The 24,526-nt window shown below is 43.9% G+C and overlaps 2 protein-coding genes across 11 annotated transcripts in view; one reads left to right on the plus strand and one right to left on the minus strand.

The window, feature by feature from the left end:
- LOC100681194 (protein adenylyltransferase SelO) overlaps positions 1–18,382 on the plus strand; it is a 78,517-nt gene extending 60,135 nt beyond the window's left edge. For 6 of the 7 annotated variants that reach the window (XM_029077547.2, XM_007667757.3, XM_007667758.3 and 3 more), the window contains 4 exons: positions 857–936; positions 2,277–2,320; positions 6,628–6,707; positions 10,575–10,841. In XM_029077547.2, coding sequence (XP_028933380.1) covers positions 857–936; positions 2,277–2,320; positions 6,628–6,707; positions 10,575–10,697 — 327 coding nt within the window. In that variant the 3' untranslated portion in view covers positions 10,698–10,841. Of the gene's footprint in view, positions 1–856; positions 937–2,276; positions 2,321–6,627; positions 6,708–10,574; positions 10,842–10,995; positions 11,139–13,659; positions 13,747–15,898 lie in introns of those variants that run through there. The other variant, XR_003763798.2, reaches the window with a different exon arrangement.
- The window catches only part of LOC100075248 (amyloid beta precursor protein binding family B member 1 interacting protein), a 111,155-nt gene continuing 99,012 nt past the window's right edge, over positions 12,384–24,526 (minus strand). For all 4 annotated transcript variants that reach the window (XM_007667753.4, XM_029077545.2, XM_007667754.4 and 1 more), the window contains 4 exons: positions 21,223–21,321; positions 20,268–20,385; positions 16,243–16,334; positions 12,384–13,089 (listed from right to left, as the gene is read on the minus strand). In XM_007667753.4, the coding sequence (XP_007665943.1) occupies positions 12,598–13,089; positions 16,243–16,334; positions 20,268–20,385; positions 21,223–21,321 (801 nt within the window). In that variant the 3' untranslated portion in view covers positions 12,384–12,597. The remainder of the gene's footprint in view (positions 13,090–16,242; positions 16,335–20,267; positions 20,386–21,222; positions 21,322–24,526) is intronic.

Below are 24,526 nucleotides of genomic sequence, written 5' to 3' on the forward strand. Positions count from 1 at the left end.
GAGGAAAGCAGTAATTTTTAGTACACCATATTCCATCCATTCCTAGATCAAGATCCAGGGTGTGGCTAAGTGTCACTGCAGGATTTTAATGGCCAGTATCCTTCTACTAACATGCATAGTATGTTTAGGGTAGAGTGGGTTATTAAATAGCTCTTCTGCAGTAAAACATGCATTCTGTTTGGTGATGGTTTGCACTGAGCTATTCACATCCTTGTTCACAGCTCCAGGGGTCAGCAAAATACGTTGCAGAGTGACTGACCAGAGTTTGAGGTTCAGGCCGTGATCATGGAACAGAATATCTCAGATCATTTCTCAGCAGCAGATAACTGCTGTGACCTCATTTGCTTCGTATTGCCTCATCTTCTCTTGAGAATAGCCGACTCCCTTTTGCCTTGTAAACCACTTGGTCTTTGTTACTAATTAATTTATGAATGAGCCCGGGTCACTTTCCATGATTTTATGGTAGATATTTCAATCCCCAGAAGTAAATGTGGGTGCAGGACAGGGGCAAGATGGTGTTTAAACTAATGTGGAAATTTAGGGTGGAAGAAAATGTCATAATATGCCAAAAATCTTGCTCCTTGAGTTCAGATATACAGGAGATAGGAAATAAAATATAGATAACAAATACCCTTTTCCCCTTCATTCTTTCTCTCTTTTTTTCTCTCTTCCTTCTCCCCCATCTTCCCCCTTCTGTGGGAGTGGAGCCCGCAAGCTAGCCATTCCTGGGGATCCCTAGAGGTCTCAACCAGGGTTGAGGAAGCACACATAACACTCCAGAAAACAACAGGAGAAGAAAAGCCTTCTCCTGAAAATGATTTTTTGTTTCTTTCTGTGTTTTGTTTTCTTCATTTAGGAATTTTGGGCATTGAAGGACATTTCAGAACATAAGCTCTTTCCTGACTGGGTGACCATGTATCTTTTGAGACTGAAGAGGTAACATATACTCTCTCCCTCCTCCCCTCCACCCCCAAAAATGGGTACCACACATATCTATTTATTGGCAATATAGCTCTTTGAGGGGAGGAAGCATGACTTTTATTTCAATTATATGTTTTCCAGGCTCTTAGTTTGGTGCTCTGCACATAGTAGGTGCTTAATAAATGCTGATGAATATAATTTTTTTGCAGTGTCCTCTCTGTTGCATTTGAAGTCATCTTATTGAAATATTCTATACAGATATTATTGAGCCCTATTCTCCAATTGTACATGCATAAAAAGGCAGAGATTAATCAGTGATATTTGAATGCTTACTGTGTGCAGAGCACTGTCCTAAGAGTTTGGGAGAGTACAGTACAACAAAGTTGGTAACACGTTCTCTGCCTACAGTGAGTTTACAATCTAGAGCACCCCCTGGAACTTCACAGCCTCCCCCACCATCCTACCTCATGATTCTGTCATTTAAACAAGTGTGTACCTGACAGAATCACCAGGCAGATTGCAAAACTCTGTACTCCACCTGTATTTTAGTGAGCACTCTCTGCACAGAGGGTGGCCTTAGGGGGATGTTCTGAGTGGTAATGACCCACTTCCCTAGTCCCAGGAGATCAGATCTGCCTTGGCTAAACCCCTATTTCATGTATTCTTATGGATGAGGTGGGATAATACTCAAAATTGTTCCATCACTGAGGAGAAGTTTGGGACCATTTCTGGGGGCTGAGTTGGTTGCAGAACTATTCCAGCCTCTTGTGGATGTACTCAAAGTAAGGGAATAATTGGGTCAGATTTGACTTTTTTTCCCTCTTCCTTCAAGCCTCCAAACTCCCCAGGGACCCCAGTTTTTGGGAACAGGCTCCCAAGACCTCCCCAGATCCTAACTGGGATGTGGGAACTTGGGGCTGTAGGCATTCTGTGTTTCCCAGGAAAGCATAGTAAATTGTTCACTGGCACGTCTGGGTCAGGATTTAATGGGTGGCAGAATTGCCACTTCACCTTAAATGGGTCTCTATGCTTCCTGCCGGAAAGTGACATTTTCTTTCAATCAGTAGCATTTATTTAGAGCCTGCTCTGCACAGAGCTCTGAGATAACTTTGTGGGTGAGGTACAGGTTTTGGAGTTTTGGATTAGTGTTATCTGAAACATTAAAAAAAGATCGACTTGTAGCTCGACCATGCATAATGAATGTTTCCTAGTGTCTGTTCCTTTTATTTCTTGTTTATTGTAAGAAATTGCTTTCTTCTCAGAAATCTTATGTCTGTGGGAGGAAGGTAAAAATGAGAAATCAGTAGAAAAATGGAAGAATTGATTTTTTCCCCCTTTGGTGTATTTATATTTAGTAACTTGGATGACTCAGATGCTAAGAGAAGAAAAAGGATGACAAGTAAGTGAATCAATTGATAAATTCAGTCAAATCATTGTTTTAAAAATCATGCAAGAATTTCTAGATTTGAAATGGTTTTGAAAGGTAATTGTTTTTGAACTTGGAATCCATTTAACCAGAATATTTTTCGGAAGGCTTTGACATGGCTACTCCGAAGCATCATCTTGGGTATTTCATCCTAGATCTTGCAGTGTAGCACAGCCTTGGACATGGCATGGGCCAAAATCCTGGGCCCTGTTCCACCCTTGCCCGTGCGTTCCCTGACCAAGCCAACAGACCCATACCCATGTAGACCTAGGTCAGGCACACACTCACTTCTCATTAGGAGTGGGGTTTCCCATGGATGTTGTGGTACATATGTTCAGCTGTTTAACTCTATTTTACAATAGCAAGTGCTCAGTACAGTGCTTTGTGCAGAGTAAGACACAGTAAATATTGATTGATTGTCCCTGTAGGCTACTGGGACTTAGAGCCCCCAGGAAGCTCACAGAGACTGAGTTGCATGGGAGGTTTTTTTGTGGGTTTTGTTTGTGGTTTTTTTTTCCATTCATGTGCTATGGTAAGACTCCACAGTTACCCCGAGCTCAGAGGCATGGTGAGGGAAAATGTGGGGCCTGTTGATCCCCTTTGGAGTCTGGCCTGAATCTGGCAGGGCTTGAGATTCAAAGGATATATCGGCTGAGATTTGAGCCAGTGTAGGGCTCTGTTATATTTTTCCAAGGGTCACATACAGTGTTTTGGGGATGATAATTTGGTGTTCCTTAAAGATGAAGTACATGAAATGGTAGTGAATATGACAGTGAATTTTTTTTTAAAAGCGCTTTTGTTCAGAATGGTCAATATGTTTGCCCAGGAGCCTGACCCATATGCTTATATCTGAAGATGATTGTAATTCTAAACCTCTGTTCATAATAGTATCTGAAGCCTGAACAGATTGAACTACTTAATCATGTTTTATTTTAGACTACAGCAAGTAAACTTGAAGGTCTTAGCATATTAGGAAACAACACAGTCCAGGTTTTTCTTACGGTATTTGTTAGGAGCTTACTATGTGCCAGGCACCATACTAAGCACTGGGGTAGATACAAGCTAGTTAACTTGGACACAGTCCATGTCTTACATGGGGCTCACAGAATGAGTCCCCATTTTACAGATGAGATAACTGAGGAACAGAGCAGTGAAGTTGCTTGCTCAAGGTCACAAAGCAGACACGTGGTACAGCTGGGATTAGAACCCAGATCCTTCTGACTCTCAGGCCCGTGCTCTATCCATTGAGCTATCCTGCTTCTCGTTCCTTTAATAGCTGATATTAAATATTCCTGTTTTGGGGTTTCACTAGTTTGCAATGAATACATTGTTACTCTGAGTTGCTCTCATTTATTCATATGAGTGAATCTATGTACTAAATTCCTTGGTTGTATGGAAGCTTGGTCAGAGTAGCAGTTTTTGACCGATTCTGCTTGAAGCAAAACCAGTGATCGTAAAACAAGCAGAAGCAGCCTTGTTTTCAGTCCACAGGAAGAGGGATTTGCAACTTGTTTCTTTTGTTGCAATTTTTACAAGTCAGCTGAGCTCATTTTGAAATGCTGAAATATTTTTTTTCCTCTCTTGTGAGGTTGCAGCATATTGATTTCAATACCATTTTCTTTCTCTGTCACTTAGAAAAAGCAGACTGCTTTTGGCTTAATAGAGCAAAAAACCCACCCTCCTGGTTTTCACAGTTGCTGCCTCGTCCTGCTTTATTAAGAGCTTCCAGAGTACCGGGTTGAAATTAGAAATGCCAAAGAAGATGTAGGTTGTATTTGGCTATTTTGCTCAGAGAAATTTCACACTGTTCTCCTTGCTATTTACACTTTCTGAAAAGATATTCTTTTTCGGTATGGTGGCACAAGCCCTCCTTTCATTTTTCATTCTACACCATTCAACTTCAAAGGAGCTAGGGCATCTAGTGAAAATAGAACAGCTATGAAAGTAACATAAAGAATCATCTTATTTTTTTAGCGATCCATTCCAATAACAAGGAGCTAGGATTGGGGGTAAAAGGTGAAAAAAGTAGCTGCCCCAATCCTGACCTGATGTTGGTTGTGCTGAGTATGGGGGACAGGGGCAGCTTTGTGAAGAGTTTGTGTTCCTGGACCACATTTACAGTTTTTTTCCTATTTATCACCTATCTTTTCCTTCTGCATAGAATCCAGAAGGCAGGTGTGAGTGTTTAGGGAAGGTGAGAAAGGAGGGGAGATTAGCAAGAGACATCAAAGTGGAAAGGGGCATGGGGATGGCAGAACCTCAGGGTCTCCTTAACTGCCTCTCGTCAGGATGGTGGTACAAGAAGGAGGGAGGGAGCACCTGAGAGATTAGGTCACCACTAGGGTATTCAGTGAAGGAGTGTATAAATGACCTTAGTGGGGTACTTTAAGGTATTAAGCATCTGGGAAATTGAAATGTTCAGCTACACCAAAAAGGAAGAGAATTTTCATTTGGAGGTGCTTTCATCTGTCTCCGTTGTGAAAAATGTGTTTGATTTGAAATAAAATACTTTTCGTCCCTGGCAAGAGCGAGCAGCTCAGTTCCAGTTTTTATTCTCAGCTCCACTTTTGCCACACCGCATTTCACGCCTCCTTTAATGCTGTCCCATCTGTCAGGAACAGCCTTCCCCGCCCAGCTACCCAGCTGCCTACCTCCTCTCAGTCACATCCCTCCTCCAGCCCCACTCCTGATAGAAACCTGCCCCGAGTTGTGGGTGGAGCAAGGACTCTGACTTCCAGTGGTCTGCAAGGTAATCTTGTAATGCTAATCATCTTTTACGAACCATCCAACCCAGTAGCTAAGGCAGAAAAAGAGAAATGTACATTTAAAAATATATAAAGATCATTCTGTGATTTCATTTATGTACACACATAATTGAAATTATATTTAAACTGTAAACACACATACACACTCTCTCTCTCTCTCTCTCTCTCTCTCTCTAGTTCTGCTCCTATCACCCTAACTGAGCCAGAGGATGTTTCCCTTGATTTTTGCCCTCAAGTTGGCAAATCAGGGTCCCCACCCACACTCAGAACCCTGGAAATTGCCCTCCTTGCTCACCCTGCTGGTGTCTGCTGGCAGATCAGGGGTACCCTATGGCTTTGCTGGGATCAGCAGGAGTAGAGTGCTTGTTTCTTTGAAACAGGCATGAGGTGGGTCAGAACCCAGAAGGTGGTGCTGGCTGTGCTTCCCTTTGCCTCCCTGGGGGGGTATGTGGATTTGCTGTCCTTGAAAGAATTTGGTTAATTATTTATACTGATTTGAACTTGAGAGAGGTTAGCTTGTACCTACATGGCCAAAAAATATTTTTTTTAAACTTTTTTGGCTTCTAAATTAGTTTTAGGGAAAGTCATCTTTTTAAAATTCCAAAAGTATTCAGAATTATTTTGGCCTTTATTAATATGAAAACATTCTCTTCCTTCCAGACCTGCTGGCTGTCAGAGGGCGGGTATAAAATGACTGGAGAGCAGCGGAAGTGGTTGTGGGGCGTTGCCACAATGGGAAATATTGTAAAAGTGGTGGCAGCCTGGTGAGAGACATGGTAGGAGAGGTGACTGGAGAGGACCGGTTCAGGAGTGTGTGAGGAAGGCAGGAAAACTGTTGGGAGGCCTAGTTCACAGGAACTTGACTCTACCAACTTCTCCCTGGTCTTACCGCTCCTCTGGGAAGTGACAGATGTTGACTGGTTTGAATAAATGTAAACCTTTCTGATACCCAAGGTCCAGGACACCTTTGCCAAGTTAATGAGTAGGTGTCCTGTAAATGACCTTTCTAATTTGCCCTGGGTTAGCATTACTATTAAACCCTACTGCAAAATGAATTAGTGATTAGCACTGGCACATCCTGCCCTGGGTCTGTCAGAGTTAAATTAAGACTAATCCTCACTTCTCCCTTAGTTAGATGGTATAGTCTAATTCCTTTTAAGTCCAAGGAGACTTAGTACTCGTTTCAATAAAATTATTTCATTTTCTTCTCTGTTTTTCATCCAGTGTTTTTGGAAGAAATTCAAAAAATATCTTTTTTCATGGCATCTAAATGTCTTTTCTTTTTAAGACAACGACCACTGTAAATCATTCCCATTTAATTGTTACACCACCTATCAATGAACTGATGAAAAAAAATTGACTCAATGACTTTAAATATTTTAAATCATCTTGGTAATTTCTCTTGTCTTGTAGAACCTCCCCAGAGAATCTCCAAGGCCCTTGAATTTCAAGGATGAGGAAACCTAGAGTGTTTTTTTCGTATTAACAATGTCATTCTGTTTATCTTGGTTCTAGGTGTCAACCCTAGATATGTACTTAAGAACTGGATGGCAGAATCTGCGGTGAGAAAAGCCGAAATGAATGATTTTTCAGAGGTAAGATTGTTAAATCTGAAGGAAATTACATGAACTAAATAAATTAGGAGAACTTATTATACTTTAGTGTTTTAGACACCACCAAATTGTTTGAACTGCATTTCAAAACACTATGTGACATGAAATTATGTTATGATTTGATTATTATTCTGTGAGAAATCTCAGCATATTTGAGTGCCTACTGTGTGCAGAGCACTATATTAAGCACTTGGGAGAGGACACTAGAATTGGTAGACAGCCCAAGCCCTCAAAGGGCTTACAATGTAGGGGAGGAGGCAGGCACCAAAATAAACTATATATCAGGAAGAAACAGTTTAAGGATATGCACTTCAGTGCTGTGATATTGGGTGAGTATCAGAGTGCTTAAGAGGTCTGGACTCAAGTGCATAGGTGAAACAGAAAGGAGGGAGAATAGGGTGGGGATCAATCAATTGTATTTATTGAATGCTTACTGTGTGCAGAACACTGTGCTAAGCCCTTGGGAGAGTACAATATAACAGAGGCAGGTAGGCCCACAACGAGGTTACAGTCTGGAAGGGGAGACAGACATTAATATAAGTACATTTTGGATATATATATAGGTGCTAAGGGGCCAAGGGAAGGGTGAATACAGGGTGCGAATCCAAGTGATCCAAGGGAGTGGGAGTTGGGGAAAGCTTCTTGGAGATGTGCTTTTGATAAGACTTTGAAGGTGGGGAGAGTGCTTGTCTGTTGGATATGAAGAGGGAGGGTGTGTGTGAGTGGTTAGTGGTGAGATAGACAAAATGGAGGTATATTGAGTAGGTTGACATTAGAGAAGCAAAGTGGATTGTAGTAGGAAATCAGGGAGGTAAGGTAAAGAGGGGGCAAGGTAATCATATTACAATATGTTTTACATGTATGATTGCTGAATCATTCTATGTTCTCCCTGGTGGCCATGTTGGCAAGTCATTTTATGTCATCTTTTGTATAGTACTCTCCCAAGTGCTTAGTACAGTGCTCTGCAAATGGTCAGCACTCAGTAAAAGGCATTGATTGATTGATCAGATGTGGCTCTACCTTAGACACCCACTCGGTAGGGGACATCACCACCATGGACTTAACATCACGAGGGTGACATCATTAGCTTTGCCCCCAAAGCAAAGTGTTGGGTAGGAAGTAGCTGGCCTTCAGAAGGTGCCAGTGGGGAACCAAGATGGTGACTCTACTCCACAACCTCTGTAAGCATGTTGCAGCCCTGCACAGCTGATTCTCATCATTCTTCAGAGGGACATGGGAGAAGGGTTGGTGGTGTGATAGACGAGATCGAGGTAGGTTGGCATTAGAGGAGTGAAGTTGCAGACTGTGATTATTAGGAAATCGAGGAGGTAAGGTGATTAAGTGTTTTAAAGTCAACAGTAAGGACTTTCCATGTGATGAGGGGGATGGGTAACCACTGGAGGTTCTTAGGGAGTAGGGAAACATGGACTGAAGATTTTGGTAGATGGTTGGACTGGAGTGGGGAGTGACAGGAGGCAGGGAGGTTAACAAAGAAGTGATGAGATTTTAGGGAAGGCTTCCTAGAGGAGATAGGCTTTTAGTATGGCTTTGAATATGGGGAGATTGGTGTCTCTCTGAAACAAAAGGCTAGGGAGTTCCAGACAGGAGGGAGGATGTAAGGGGTCAGTTGGTGAGAGAGACAAGATCAAGACACAATAAGTAAAATGGTGTCAGAGGCATGACATGTGCAGGCTGGGTGGTAGTAGGACAGGAGCAAGGTTAGGTAGGAGGAAGAGAGCTGATTGCTCTAAAGCAAACCACATTCTATCCTTTGGAAAGGCTATATCCCTGAAAAATTCTACCTTCCAAGTGATATGATAGAGAAATTCTATTTTTTTGTTAATAATTTCTGTAGACTTCATTGAGAGGAAATATTCTGTGAACAGTTTTCCGACCTCAGAATATGTATCAGCTCTCTGACCTCAGTGTCTTCACCATAGAAAAATCAAATTGCTTTGCTGGGATAGTTCTGATCAGCAGGGTGTGACTAGATTTTCATTTAGAAAAGAAAATACCATGTGATCTATCAATGATATAAAAAGCTAGGGAGAGTTGATAGTCCTAGGATTCAGAATTTCCTAGAGTACTTCTGCATCATTGATCTTAAATAGAGGAAGATGCACCCAGTCAAATGAATCAATTAATCCATTGTATTTATTAAGCAATTCCTTCAAGGCCCGCAGGTGACTCTCAATCTCAGACTGGGGCAGGACATGGAACAGTGAATATGTAATCGCAGTATGAAGAGAACTACAACTACTATTATTATCCATTTTATGTACACTCCAGCGTCGTTAGAAATTCATTTGTTTTTAATTTATGAGTCTCTGGGCTGGCTCTAAACCCCATGAAAGCTTTATGCACTGTTCTCATCCACTTGTTCCACATTTTGGCAGTGGGAATTGCCACTGACCCGTGTTCCTCTTTCCTGATCAGTTTACGACTGACACTGATGGTTACCAGAGAAACCGTTTAACATGAGCAGCTTATGTTCTTTGCCTTTGAACATCTTCTCTGGGAGAGTAAAAAACGGAAACCTCTTTGATCTCTGGGAAAGTGTTGAGAAAGAATGATGATATTCTTAAAGCGGCTCACAACGTTATTACAATTGGAGTGGTTCGTGCAGACTTAGTGATAGGCTATACTTGCTTCCATATCTTAGATGCATAGGGTCTCTGAAATACTGCATATTAAAAAGTGGCAATATTTCACAGGCTGAGTCGATGCCACCTCTTCAGTATACAGGTTCTTACATAAATGGCATGGATGGGAATATGCCCAGAACACTATCTTCTGGGCCCAAAAGGAAAGCACCATCATGAGTGACAATGCTCGGCACATAGTAAGCGCTTAACAAATACCAACATTATTATTATTATTATTATGTCAAACCTAGCTCGGGGAGGAATTGTGTGTCTGAAATTTCTTGTACTTGAAGCTCATTTCTTGTTCTACCTTTTTATGGCCATAGAATACAAGTGGTCTGCATCCTACCCATGAAATCTTAAGCCTGAAATGAGTTTTTTAAACTACAAAAACTCCAATTCTATTGATGGCCAACCTTTTTAGTCATTTTTGTCACTCTCCCTATATCATTTTAAAGGTTAGTGACATATTGTGGATGTCTGTAGTATTCTTTTAATAAGATCCTTTCATTATAAATTTACTTGCTTTCCATTTAGGAAACAGGGCTACTAAACTTTTCCCATCTTGATTTTTGCATGTTGTACATTCCAGTGGATTTTGGCTTTTTTAAAATGCCAGCAACTAAATGACCAATTTATATTTAGTTTGTAGTTGACCTTGGCACCCAAGTCTCTTTCTGATACCTACCTAGACTCTCCATATCCTTTCCACAGTCAGGGTGTTTGTTTTTCATCCCCAAGTGCTCTACTCTGAGCTTGTCATTTTTTCATTTTCTCTTTTAAGAGTCATTTATTCACTATGTCAAGTTCACTATGAATTCTGTTCCTTTTGTCTTCAAAGGGTTAGCAACTCTGTTTTCACTTGCAGATTTGATGAGCCATGCATGTTCTCAACTTAGCCAAGTCATCAATAAAAATCCAGAATATCAATAAAAGTATTAAACCAGCTCCAGGGCCTGAGCGCAAAATCTTGGGATTTCCTTCCTTTTAGGCAGCGTGACTCCAATTCTTGGAGACCTTTAACTGTAGGTACTAATCAACCAATGTAGTCAAAGATTTCTAAAAATGTAATGAAATGAGGAAAATGATTTTGCATAAATTATTTCTCACTGAAGATCTATTTTGGGGTATCTCATGAGTTTTTATAAAACTCCTTTAGAGGTGGCCTTTCTTGTTTATTTTAATCATTTTAACTATTCATTAGGTTCGTTTTCTCCATCAAGTTCTCCAGCATCCTTTCCAGAAGCAAACTGCAGCAGAGAAAGCAGGATACTCTTCCCCTTCCCCTTTCTGGGCCAAAGATCTCCGGGTCAGCTGTTCATCTTGATAAAGAGCTCCGTAAGCAAGAAATGTTGTAGAAAATAGATCTGAGAAGGTGTTCACGACAAAGTGCTTCACTGTGCCAGGCTTGCATTTCGATAGTACATTTCTAAGTGATGACATGAGAAATAAATGATGAATGGGGCCAAAATATGAGCTTCTGGGTTCCTTCTGTGAAATCATCTTTGGATCTTCTCCTCCCATTTACTTGGAGAGGGGTGGGAGGGGGGTTGGGGTTGGGGTTGGTGGCTTTCCTCTTGGGGACTGCTTAGGGTATTTTTTGTGATTAAACTATTTTGTGATAGCCTTTAGGACTTTGCAAATGATGTTCCAGAAGCTTCGAACCTTTTTATGCTAAACCCGAGTTAAGACTTCTTTCATCTAATTTTGTGTATCGGATTCCTGAAAAGTCTGTGTTAAAAGAAATGGAGCAGTCTTCAGAAAACAGGTAAGAACTCCTTTTGCAATTAGAAAATACCATATATGCTGCTCTCTGATAATGCGGGGGTTGTGTTCTTCTGAAACTCCCTGTTAGGGACAGCGACTGCTGGAGTAGTCATCTGTTCTATTCCTGCATGCTCTTACCCGAACTCTTTCTCCCAGCATCACATCCCTTTGCAGGAGGAGTGGAGTGCCAGGTTTTGGCAGAGGAGGTCGGGAAAGAGGGGGAAAAGAAAAGGAGGGCTCTGCAGGGCAAAGGCAGGGGATCAGGTGGGGCTGTGCTTCCAGGCTAAGGGCCTCTGGGGAGGAGGCTCCAGCTCTCCTGCCACCCTAGGGACGTGTCCCTGTGTGGGGCCAAGGGCACTGACTCAAGGTAGGTTTCCAAAAAAGAAGGTAAGCTGGGGAAGGGGAGCAGCACTTGGCCTGACTGTTGTGGGGAGGAGGGGTCAACCCTGTAGGCAACTGAAAATGAGCAAGACAGCAGTCTCTTCACATGGGGCCAAGTGCAGTTTGGCTTACCTCATCGTGAGAGGAGAGGGGCCCACAATCCAGTCCCACCTCAGATGCTGTCCTTGTGTACCTACCCCAAACCACAACTCCACCGATGCCTCATTTTGGATTTTGAAGACTATTTGCATGGGTTTGGGGTGACATCTTTCTAGGGTAAATATTTTTAGAATTTTCCTTGTAATTTTTAATTCTTCCCAAGACAAAATAAACAGGCAAAGGACAGTGAGTCATGTTTATTATCAAAACCCCCCTCAAAAAAATACATTGTCTAATTCAAACATAAGAAAGGGAGAAAAACTACATCCACAAAATTTAATTCTGGATTATTAGATAATAAGTGTGGTATTTAAGTGCTTACTATTTGGCAAGGACTGTTCTAAGCACTAAGCAGCATGGCACAGTGGATACAGCACAGCCCTTGGAGTCAGAGGGACCCGGGATCTAATCCCAGCTCTACCACGTGTCTGCTGTGTGACCCGGGGCAAGTCACCTCACTTTTCCGGGCCTCAGTTATCTCATCTGTAAAATGGGGATTGAGTGTGAGCTCCATGTGGGACTGGGACTGTGCCCAACTTAACTTGTATCTAACCCAGCACTTAGAACAGGGCTTGGCTCCTAGTAAGCACTTAGCAAGTATCATGACTAGTGCTGGGGTGAATACAAGATCCTCAGGTCCCATATAGGGCTCACAGTCTAAGGAGGGAGAACAGGAACTGAATCCCCATTTTGAGGATGAGGTAACTAAAGCACCAAAGTGAAGTGACTTACCCAAAGTCTGACTCCTCCTCTGCAACCCTGGCCCAGGCTCTTTCCACTAGATCATGCTGCTTCTCCAGTACTTGAGTTTGTACAAAATAAAAAATGTCTATCACTTCTGGCTTAGTTCCCAAAAATTCAATTCCGAAATGAATTAAAATTAGGGAAATAATTACGCCAGAGAAACGTACATGGCATCTTCAGGAGATGTTACCTCTCTTCTTCTGTAAAGCCTTCATTAGATCGGACATGAAATCTGCTTCCCCGCCGGGCCCCCTGTTGGGTTCCCCCACCTGCTCTTGTCTCTTGGGAGGAGCGGGAGGTCTCTTCCTGAGAGGAGCGAGATTTTCCCTGGATACGGCAGAAGGTGGAGGTGGTGGAGGTGGTGGCGGTGAGGGTAATCCACCAACGGCAAGTGAAGGAGGTGGGGGAGGTATAAAACTAGGAGGCTCATCAATAAAATCAGGCGGAGGTGGTGGCAACTCATCTTCGAGTAAGGGCGGAGGGAGAGGAAAATCTTCCAGATTTGAAGGGTTCCCCATGCCAGCATTTTGGGGCTTGGAAGGCCCCAGAGAAAGACAGCTGGTGTCGGAAGATCGCCGTTGAGGTGGCGGTGGTGGTAAGAGGGCAGACTTTTTGGGGTGCTTGACCATAGGTGCTGGTGGATTACAGTCTCCAGCCACATTTGGCTCCTTCAAAAAAATCAAAACAATGTTATTTCTGTTTCCCAGGAAGGAACTCAAGTTGGTCCCAATGGCACCTGCTTGGGGATATTGCAACTGATGTTAAAATCTGGGTGACTTGTGTATATGAATAGCTACATGCTCGTTCAGAAGGATTGGGGCCGGGGGGGGAGTCACAGGACACAGATGTGTTCCCGGCTCCCCGGACACCCAAATAGGCCTTTTACCCTTCCCTTGGGCCAGTCATTTCCTGTTGGATCAACCCAGTGATCCACCTCTTCTTCATGGCCAGAGTGGAGCCCCTCTCCTCTAGACTTCCAACTAGGAAGCAGTTGGCATTCAACTAGCATTAGGTCCGTGCAGTATAAAGAAAGGGTTTGAAGAGGGGAGCAGGCACTCAGTGGTAGTAAAGACACTGTTTACTGCTGTCTGGTCTACAATGCAATCTGGCCTTTGCCCCAACCCATCCTGCCTTCATCCTGCAGTAGGGGCCAATGGGGTAGACTACTGGGATGGGCCAGGATGTTCCCCCAGTCTCATCCTTCCTCACCATAAACCCTGCGGGATTTTGCTCCACAGTTCGGTCTCCTTAGAGATCCTACAGAGAAGACCGACGGAGGCCAATCTGGAGGAGGAAACCCTTTACATTCTACAGATAACCTTCTGGTGAGTCAAGTGACGATGCCTCCGTTCCTACACTTCCTCCTCAGTTCCTGCCTGACCCTTGGTTGGTTAGCTTCTCTACAAGCTGGCGAGCAGCTTTGGGTAGCCCCAGGCCAGGAGTCCCTACTGTGGCCCGGTTTAACAGAAGAGCAGGTGCTCAATCTATCAGTAGCGAGATCCTAAACAACCTGAATGTACAAAATGTCTTTTTCCCCTGAGAATTTCTGTCAGTACCTCTCCCGTTCAAGGAGTGGAAATTCTCATTCCAACTTTCAATTCTAATAAACATTTTTATTTTTTCACTTTCTTTTGCCTAATGAGGTTCTACCACTGAAGATAATAATAATAATAATGTTGGTATTTGTTAAGCGCTTACTATGTGCAGAGCACTGTTCTAAGTGCTGGGGTAGATACAGGGTAATCAGGTTGTGCCACATGAGGCTCACAGTCTTAATCCCCATTTTACAAATGAGGTAACTGAGGCACAGAGAAATTAAGTGACTTGTCACACAGTTGACAAGTGGCAGAGCAGGGATTCGAACCCACGACCTCTGACTCCCAGGCCCGTGCTCTTTCCACTGAGCCACGCTGCTTCTCTAAGATCAAATGTAGAAGCTTCTTCCAACTAAATGCCCTACGATTTAGTTTTTTCATATGGTTTGTTTATTTAGGATTGGACTAATTAGCTGTGGTTTTATTTTTTTATTCCCAATACATGTAACTTGGGAATGGGTATTCACAATTTGTTTAGTGATTGCTATTCTCCAGGGTGGTTGTTTTTTTTTTGCTTAAAGACTTTGCTTTAAAAGTCTAATTGCTTCTGGTCAAATAAATACAATACTACTAATAGAAAATACACACTATGGAGAAAATTGTCACACTAGAAAAAATACTCCAAAGAATAGCCAAACAAGGCCAAGCGAGGTCCAGTGCCACAGGCACAGTCAGTACTGAACTCTGTTTCCTGGCCCTGTTTCCACTACTTGAGGTTAGATGGAGAAACGGGGAAAAAAAACAGGTTTTGTGGTGGTGGTAAATTGCAGAACAACCTGAAAGGAGCATTTTAGGGCTAGTCTGGTGTGTTGCTGTCAAAAATGATTTAGATTTGTTTTTAAATCAGGCCCACTGAAGGATGCCTGGAAATCTTGAACATAGCTTTTAGAACCAAATGAGGTGTAACAAGAACCATTAACAAGTAATTTACAATTATTAGAATTAAATCGAAGTCCCTTCATCTACTCTCCTTTATAAGAATTTTCAGATTCTTATTTCATCTGCAAATTAATTTCTAAACCTTTTGTACTTAGCACTGCTTATATATAATATCACTTAAATTAAATCATTTAAATAATCACTTACAGGCAAAAGGAAGGGAAAATGTTGAGATATACCTACATTTTTAAGCATTACTTTCTGGTCTTCAGCTGTTCAGAGCAAATCCTAAAGGATTCAGTTAATGGGCCAATTCTGCCCTCCACTGCACCTGAGCCCTGCTCTTCACCCCTAGGGGTTCAGGGCAGGGGAGACAGAGTACAGTATATTCTTTAGGGTTGAGTGAAAAGATAGCCAGTGCCTTGTAGACAAAGGAGAAACCAACCTGCCGTAAAATCAGCATAATGCGATAATAGAGCATTAGAAAAGCATTTCCAAACTAGTTTGGCATTTAGAGGGTTTTAATTTTGGCACCTCCACGTGCTTGCTGTGACCTTGGGCAAGTCACTTTACTTCTCTGTGCCTGTTTTCTCATCCATAAAATGGGGATTAAACATACCTGTTCTTCCTCTTAGATTGTGAACCCCACAAGGGGGAGGAAGAATGTCTAATCTGATCGTATTTTATCGACCAACATTTATCACAATTATATTTTATTATTAGGCCACACAAAGTACCAGGGCCAAGCAGCAAACACTAACTAGCCCTTTAAGTCTGAGCATTCCCCAACCGGCAAGTGGAGTACATATCCTTGTGCTCCAGAAATCTTTCTATCCTGCTCAAGCAGCTGTCTGGAAGTTTAATGAAATGTTTTCTCTCCTTCTGACCCGCATAATTTGTACTACTGATCCCAGACTAGTAACCGCATGCCGGGCTGATGTACTCAGCAGAGCACTATCAGGCGAGTTGCTTATACTACTCAGGTTGATCTAATCCCTTACAGATTTTAAAAAAGCCATGGGGAGGACATTCAGAAACAGGAAATATACCGAATACAGATCTGATTCTGCTCCTCCTCGGATTGACGAAACATTCTCGAGACACAAAACCCGGCAAAACCGCATCTGCCACATTACTCCTGGTTCTGCTCTTTGCTTCAGTCTGAGAAACCTATTTTAGTACTTTTGAGTGGACTTCAGCTATATCCAAGGTAGGTCAGGGGAACATGTATGGGTTCAGATAATCTCATTTGCTATTTAAAACACACCAGGGAATCTGTGTGATTTTGAAAACCGCTTAACGAATTACAATTGGTGCTGTCTACACACAACCGCTCCGTGAACATACCTTAGCCACGTTGAAGTCTTGCTGTGCTTCTTGCAAAACCGAGCTAACAGAGTGGGTGGTCTGGGGGATCTGTCCATTTGGCTGCCCAGGACCTGCAGATGCAGAAAGAGGATAAGGACATCAATCTGTAGTCACTAGGACTTCCCTTATATTGCCTTATCCCTGTTTTAGTGGGTTAGAGCATAGGAAATGTTCTTTCTCCCCAGTGAATGGGAGAGTCTGCGTTGGATTTGCATTTCCTGAAGCTCCAGGGGTACTGCTTCAGGTCTGTAGTGCCACCCAGAGACTATGCTGCCACATTCCTCTTTTGCACTCTCTCTAGGGTGGCAGAGGAAGGGAGTCAGGCTTCTCTGCTGCCTTCTTGAGTGCCACAGGACACCACTGACCCAGAGATTAAACTGGAAATGGTTCCTGGGTACACTGAGCACTGGTACTGCTTCCGTTGCCCATGCCTCTGCTACCCATGGAGGCCAGCAAGGGCAGAGGAGAGAGCTGGAGAGGGCCCAGTATGGTAGTTCAGGTCCTCAGAGCAGTCACTGTGCCACTTCCAGTTTATCCTCAGGTTGGTGGTGCCTAGGTTGAGCACCACCTCTAAGCAGCATTCCAGCCTGGGAATCCTAGCAACCTGAACCAATGGTCAGCAGGCTCCTTCTCCATTCCGACACGGGAAGTTACACTGCAAGGAAGGCCCTATTCCCCCCAAACACACAGCATCCCTGCATTCATCCATTCAGTCGCATTTGTTGCATGCCTTAGCCGGTACAAGGAAAGGAAAAACCATGGTCTTTACTCTTGAGAAGCCTGCAATCTGTGGGAGATGGGTAAACAAACTGCATACATATAAAAGAAAGTGGGGTGAAAGCTGTAGATTCAGTTCATAGTAGTTAAGAGTATTGAAAAATTAACACGGAAATGGAGTATGGAAATATCTATATACAGTGCATTGGGTGGCTCTTAAGACGATCTGACCAGAAGTGGTGGAAATTCAGGTGAGACATGCCTCATGGAAGAGACTTTATCAGGAGGGCCTTGGTCTGGCAGCTTTGAAGAGGGAAAATCCAGGCTGGATCAGAAACAGGAGAGATGAATTGGTTCAGTTAGATTAGTTAGCGAGGAACAAAGATGACAAGTGAGGGTGTAGTGGATGAAAAGAACAGATGTAGGAAGAGCCGGAAGAGGACTCCTGCACCCATAATTGGCATAATCAAGAGTTTACTATTCTGTCAACCTGCCAGGGAGAGTAGCCTTCACATTCAAACTTAATGAAATGTGTTAGACAAAAAGCTTTTCCCGAAAACTTGTAACTACAACACTGCAAGAAAAACCCACATAACTACCCAAATGGATACCTTAGAATGGCAGGATAGGCTTATTATTTCTTCATTATTTCCAGTAAAGCCTGCTTACTTAAAAACCTCATAATCCTCTACAGTAATTTTTTGTCAGCTCCTTTGCTTCCTGTCCCCTTATGACAAATGGAGCTTTTTGGGATAATCTTCTGATAAAGGCTTACGGAGCTTCAAAAAAGCAAACAAAAAGCCACCATCATTTTGATTAGCCATGCTTTTCCTAGGGACTCCTGAAGGGAAGACTCAGGAAGGCAGACTGAAAGAATGGAATATGTTATTTTTTAAAGAAAGGCAGGTAGGAACTAAAAAAAAATAAATCAGAACTCAAATCTCAAATACGTTTACACAGGGAGGAAACTTTGGGAGAAGACACCTTCAAAGGAATAAAAATAACCCCATTATTGAAAGGAGAGGGAGGTCGCCAGAATTTGCTCTCCTTTGGCTGTATCTGTATCTATAGCTTGATAGATATAGATACATACACGGAGGATTTCTGTTTGGAAATCTCTCTCACCTGCTCACTTAATTCAGGGCTATTAAAGTGAATATTTGGAGTGAGTATTACAGATGAAGATTTTATCACTGCAAGAACAATGCCACATTAATGGTATTAGCAGTATATTTTTCTATTGGACTAATGAACGTATGGTTAAACTTCACAAAGCACTAAAAATTGTGTTCTTGGGAAATACCAGGCTCGTCAATGGAAAATACAGAGCTATGTTCTTGGGTTTCATAATTTATACACCTAAAAAAATCATTTGATGAGAATAAACCCCAAATTTAAAGTGTTTGTGGTGAGAAGTTGGGAGTAGCCTGTTACTTCTCCTCAATCTCTGTCTCCTACTGCTATGGAACTCTCTCACTGTGGAACTCCACCTCTATCTGCTTTGCAAAATCCTTATTCCTGTCCAATCCCGCCTCCCTAGGGAAACTGCTGCAGCTGGTTAGATGGTCTGAATACCAGAGCTGCCTGATACATGCCAAGACCCCATTACTCAGGGCTCCAGCCTAGAGTTCGAGAGGGACTCTGGGCTTTCTGTCGCCAAGGAACTGCCTCAAGATCAGGAGGCAGCAAGTCACTCAACTTCTGTGTGCCTCAGTTACCTAATATGGAAAAGGGGAATTAAAACTGTGAGCCGTATGTGGGATGGGGAGACTGTGAGTCCATTGTGGGCAGGGATTGTCTCTATTTGTTGCCAAACTGTACTTCCATGCTTAGTACAGTGCTCTGCACACAGTAAGCACTCAGTAAACACGAATGAATATCTTGTAGCTACCCCAACACTTAATACAGTGTCTGTCACATGGTGCTTAATACAATTATTATTATTCTCCAACAGGTGAGATAGGCCTAAAATATTTATAAATGGAATTACCTAGATAAATAATTGAATGAACAACTGAATAAATGCTGAGGAGGGATTCAAATACATTTATAAGTGCTAGAGGCAGTTGATGGGTTATACAACTTAAGACTACTGGGAAATAACCTCAGAGTCCCTTCATTTATTTACATCCTCAGTGTACTGGAGGGTAACTGATTTTGCCCCTACTGCTTTGGAAGTGGGTGTGTCTAACTACAGAGAGACCACATTGGCCTTACTACCTATGCTGAAAACTGAAAACAGGAAGCTTCAGCTTCATCTCCACCCAGGAGTTGCTTCAGTTCTCACCAACAGTTAGTTCGTTGGCAGTCAATGGCTCACAGAACCAAGCATTCCCCTTGGAGGGGGACTTCCCCCTTCCAGGCAGGCAGGATGCCCTGAGGGTCCCCAGAGGGGCTAGAGTTCCCATGAGAAAAGAGGGCAGCTGGGGAGTGCTCAGCAGACACCTGGCTTAGGTGTGTCTGTGTGTAGGGGGAGATTTGGAGGCCAGAGAGAAGCACACAAACACAGGCCTTGCTTCCAGAGAGAAGCACCCAAACACAAACACAGGCCTTCCTTCCAGGAAGACTGCAGCTATGTCCACTGCTCCACAGGGAGCCTGGGAGCGGGGTTCTCATTCCTTGTTAGAAAAGAGGCTGGGCCAGGGGTCGGCCCGGGGGAGAGAGGGAAAGGAGTGGGTGGGGAAAGGATAGAGAAGGAAAAGATGAGGGGAGAGAGGGAGCAAAGTAAAAGGAGAGGAAAAAGGCAGAGAGGGAGGAAAGGAGAGGGCAACGGAGGAGGGAAAGGAGAAAGAGGAAAAGAAATTGGGGAGAAAGAAGGAAAGAAGTGAGAGATGGGGAAAGGAGGGGAAAAGGAGGTGGCCTAAAGGAGAGGGAGAGAGGGGCAAAGGAGAGAGACAGATGTCAGGAGGCCTCTTGCTCCAGCAACAATTAAGTCAGCGAGAGAGACCTGTAGCAACTGGACAAAAGGTGGGGCTATTTGAGCCCCCTCCCTGATGACTCAAATTGGTGCCTCAAGAGTGGCTGAGAAATTAGGGCTAGGGAAGGCCCGGAGAGGAGCTCCACCCTTACCAAGGGTCTGCTGCTGGGGCCTTGACCCAAAAGCCTTTGTGGGAGATGTTGGGTGGGACCCTTGGATTTAACCAATTCAAACAGGATATCTTTAGTCAGGGGGAGACAGCAAAACAATCCAGTACATCTAATTTTTCACAGAACCTGGGGGGAGAGGGAAGCCTAGTTGGTCTCTCTGAAAACCTCAAAACCCTTGTAATTTTGCCAAATTCTAGTACCTGTTGTAGGTGACTGAGTTGTAGCAGCTGGGTCCCCAGTCCCCAGGTTTGACCATCTTGCAGCCAGGCCGGCCTTTTCCACTGCTCGCTGGTAGTTATCGTAGAGTGTCCTGCCATACTGTGGGGGGAGAAAGAGTCAGTGTTGACCTGGATTCGAGAAGCAAACAAGAGCTAATCCTACCATTGATTAAATAATACCTTGAATTGGGGTAGTGCTTTCATTTTTCCACTGTGATTTTTTTACATTATTTTCTTCTTACAACACAGTGGATTTTTATAGCCATCCCCATTTTCCAAGGAGGAAACTGAGGCACAGAGAAAGTAAGTGATTTACCCAGTAACACACAGGAGGTCAGTGGCACATTTGGCATTAGAATGCAAGTCTCTTGACTCCCAGTCCTAGGTTCTCTCCACCAGCCTCCCATTCAATACAAATGTCACCAGTTATAAACCCTCCTACCTCGTCCCACTCGAAAAGGAATTTTTTCAGATGCAGCTATTTCTACAAATCTTTCCCCAAATATTTCATTTCCACTTGGAAAACAGTTTAGCAGGTTAGTGATATCAGTAAATATTTTAGGGGCCTTTTCAGAGAAGAGATTGAGCCATGCAACTCGGATGAGAGTTTCTCGAGTCACGCACATTGTGTTAGAAAATTGAACCCCATGGGTCTTAATTAGCAGAGTATGCCGCACAGCAGGCTTGCGGTGTGCTTAGCTAATGCAGGTCTTCAGTGGCAAGAGCAAAGGAAGACACTCATCTCCCAGGTCAGTGGTGATGCATACGGGCGGGTAAAACACCCCTTTCTCTTGGAGGCTACTTTATCAATTACAAATTGCAATGGCAACAGCTTCAGTGTACACCAAGGCAAGTTATTTTAGTTTGGTTACAGACAGGGCACAAGGAAAGCAGATGATTAGCAAGCACTGGGCAAAGGTAGGATGCGTTTTCTCACCTTGGCGATCCTTATCCCGGTTATCCACTGATTTAGAGTCCACAAGTCATCACAGCAGAGGTATTTGATGTAATGTGACTCCTTCTGAATTTGGGGATGCTAGAAGGAACAAGTTTCCAAGTTAATAATACCAGTCAGGGCGCAGATCCTTTTTCCCAATACATCGGTAAACCCAGGCTCGGGGGTGTGGTGGTGGGCAAATTCCATTATTTTCCCCCCTTCAGTACAGGGGAAAAGCAGAGGGATGGGGGGGAAAACTTCCTGATGAAAGGTGCTGAAAGGTTCACTGTGAGGGTTTCTACGCTCACCTAGGTAGAGTGATGCTTGGCTGTTTTGCCCCTGGGAATCCTGCTTTTAGAATCCATCTTGGCCACCTCCCCTTTCCTCCATGGTTTCCCTCTCTGCCCCTAGACGGAGGGGGTGTTTGCTGATGCGGGAGTGAGGGTATGGAAAGAGGGGGTCAGGGGTGCTGGATGGACAAAGATTTTTCTAAGAAATCCAATCAGAGAGCTAGCCCAACAGGTCGGGGAGTAGGACTGGCAAATGGTGGCTACATTGATCTGTCTGGAAGCCACATAGTAGCAGAGGGGACTGCAGGGGTTGATGCATGTGACTGCCCCAGGAATTCACCTTGCATCTGCCTGTCAGGGGTTCAGATGAGTAACCGTGAGCCCAGGTTTACTCCCTGGCAGCAAGCCAGCCTCCTTGGGAGAAGTAAGAATTCTTTCGGGCAACCACCCTCTGCTGCGGTACCCTAAATGGCCTCCAAGGGTCCAAAATTCTTCATAGACCCACCCCCACCCCAAATACCACTAAGAGGAATTTTTCTGCACTGGGAGAACAGGGATCACAATGTCTAAAGCCACCTGCCAACGGGAGTAATGCTTGCGTGTTTCTGACTGATCGTATCATTCCCCGGAGGTGGAAACTAAATGAAAAGGAGCACAAATTGTTACATGCCCCAGGAAGGTAGCTGATCTACAGAATCCCATGACGGTCAAATTCCACTCACTCAATAACCTTTTAGCAGCACTTCTGGGCCTCTAAAAGTTCCTCACTTGGCCTCACCGAAATACACTTCCTACTTAGCACCTGCAGCTCCCCTGGGCACACTGTCACTTGCCTCCACCCCGAATCTGTGTCCACTCACTGCACTGAAGGTCATGGGTCTCCAGCTGCTACACTGCAGGGGAATTCAGCTGCCTCCTCTCTGAGCAAGAACAGCCCCAGGCTCTCTTTTCTTTCGGTAAGTTTGAGTACGAGGGAGTTGGCTCCGCTCCCGCGGGTCTTGTCTGGGGACCCTGTAACTCTCAGTCGGACCAGTAGGTGGCATCAAATGCTTTTCAATGGTCGAGATGGGACCAGCTCTATTGAGACCGACCTCGCTGACCTGCAATGGTAAGTGCTAACTAAACTTCATTTTGCAAATGTTGAAAGGCAGTAAACACCCTTCAGTCAAGATTTCCACCTTCACGACATCTCAAGAATCCGCCCTTTCCTCTCCACCACCACCGCCGTTATCAGCGGTGGTATTTGAGCGCTCACTGTGGGCAGAGCACTGTACTAAGCAGTTGGTTGAGTACGATAAACAGAGTTGGTAGACGCGTTCCCTGCCCACAACTGCTACCACCCTGATCGAAGCACTGATCGTATATCCCGCCTCAACAACTACATCGTCTTTTTGAACCTCTGCCTCCCGTCTCTCCCCTCTCCTGCCCATTTTTAAAAATGCATCTATTAAGCGCTTAACTATGTGGCAGGCACTGGGGCGGATAAAAGATGATCGGACTGGACACGGTCCATGTCTCCCAAGTCTTATTCTCCATTCTACAGATGAGGCAAATGAGGCAGAGAAAAGTTAAGTGACTTGCCCACGGTCACAGAGACCAGTTGCGGAGTCAGTAACAGAACCCAGGTCCTTCTGAGTCCCAGGTGCATGCTCTCTCCACTAAGTCACACTCCTCACTTACTTCAGGCTTCCTTCACTCTGCTGCCTGGATTATTTTTCTAAAAAATCATTTAGTATGTGTTTCCCCAACTACGAAAGAACCTCCGTGGGTTGCCCGTCCTCCACCACCACAAACTCCTTACCATCACTTTTAAGGCACTCAATCAACTCTCATCCTCCTAACTTAACTCGCTGATCTCCTACTCTTACCCAACCTGCTCACTCTGCTCCTCTAATTCCAGGCTACTTCACTGTACCCCCATTTTGTCTCACTAGTGACCCCTTGTCCACATCCTCCTTTTGACCCGGAACTCACTCTCCCTTCATATGGGACAGACCACCATTCTCCCCACCTTCAAAGCTCTACTAAAATCACACCTCCTCCATAAGGCCTTCATTTCCCGTTTGCCTATGCCACGTACCGCTTAACCACTTCATATTCACCCAGCCCCACAGAACTTTTGTACATATCCATTTCCTCTGTGTTCTATTTGATTGTCTCACCCTCTAGGCTGTTAGCTACTTGTGAGAGGGGATTATGTCTACAACTCCACTGTATTGTAATACGTCAAGCACTGTTCTAAACACTGGGGTATATTTGAGCTAACCGAGGTTAGACGCAGGCCCTGTCCCATCCGGGGCTCACAGTACAAGTAGGAGGGAGAACAGGGTACAAAATGGGAGGACAAACATACTATACTAACAGACAATTTACTGTTTCCTTTGAATTAACTGGTAATCCAATCAAAGACAAGTTTTGTAATAACCATACTCCCCCAAGCACTTAATACAGTGCTCTGAACAGGGTAAACACTCAAATACCACGGATTATGGGGTCCAAGAGATGGGCTAGTTTGGCACTTCAGAGTCACACATTTCCTACTCCAGTCTATCAGTTTCATAGTTATGTGAATTAAAGCAGCATTATTACACTTAGTTTATAAGACAAGTAGTTGGATACACACTTGGTGAAGGCTTACTCCACCCAAGTGCAACTTGGAACAGCTGCTGACTTGAACATGAGTCTGGCTTGGGCACAAGCAGAGCCAGAAACTCCAGTGAAACTCTTAGATTCTAAATCCAGGTGTCTCTGCCATCTTGACCAAGCCAGGTGAACTCTCTGCTTCACTTCCTTTGGATTCAAGTGGGGGAGGGATAAACTACTGAATGGGCCAAATTCTCCATCTGACTCTGGGTTAGGTCTTGGGTCTTTCAAAATCTCTCATTCAGTCACTGATGACAGCAAAGAGGTCATGGAAATCCTCAGAGTCAGTCCAGACGCTCTTAAATAATCATTCGCATGAGCTAGAGGCACAGGAATTCAGGCTTAATTCAAAAAGAGGATATGAAGGAAGC

This window comes from Ornithorhynchus anatinus, chromosome 13 (assembly GCF_004115215.2).
Source record: "Ornithorhynchus anatinus isolate Pmale09 chromosome 13, mOrnAna1.pri.v4, whole genome shotgun sequence".
In the NCBI taxonomy this organism is placed as follows: Eukaryota; Metazoa; Chordata; class Mammalia; order Monotremata; family Ornithorhynchidae; genus Ornithorhynchus; species Ornithorhynchus anatinus.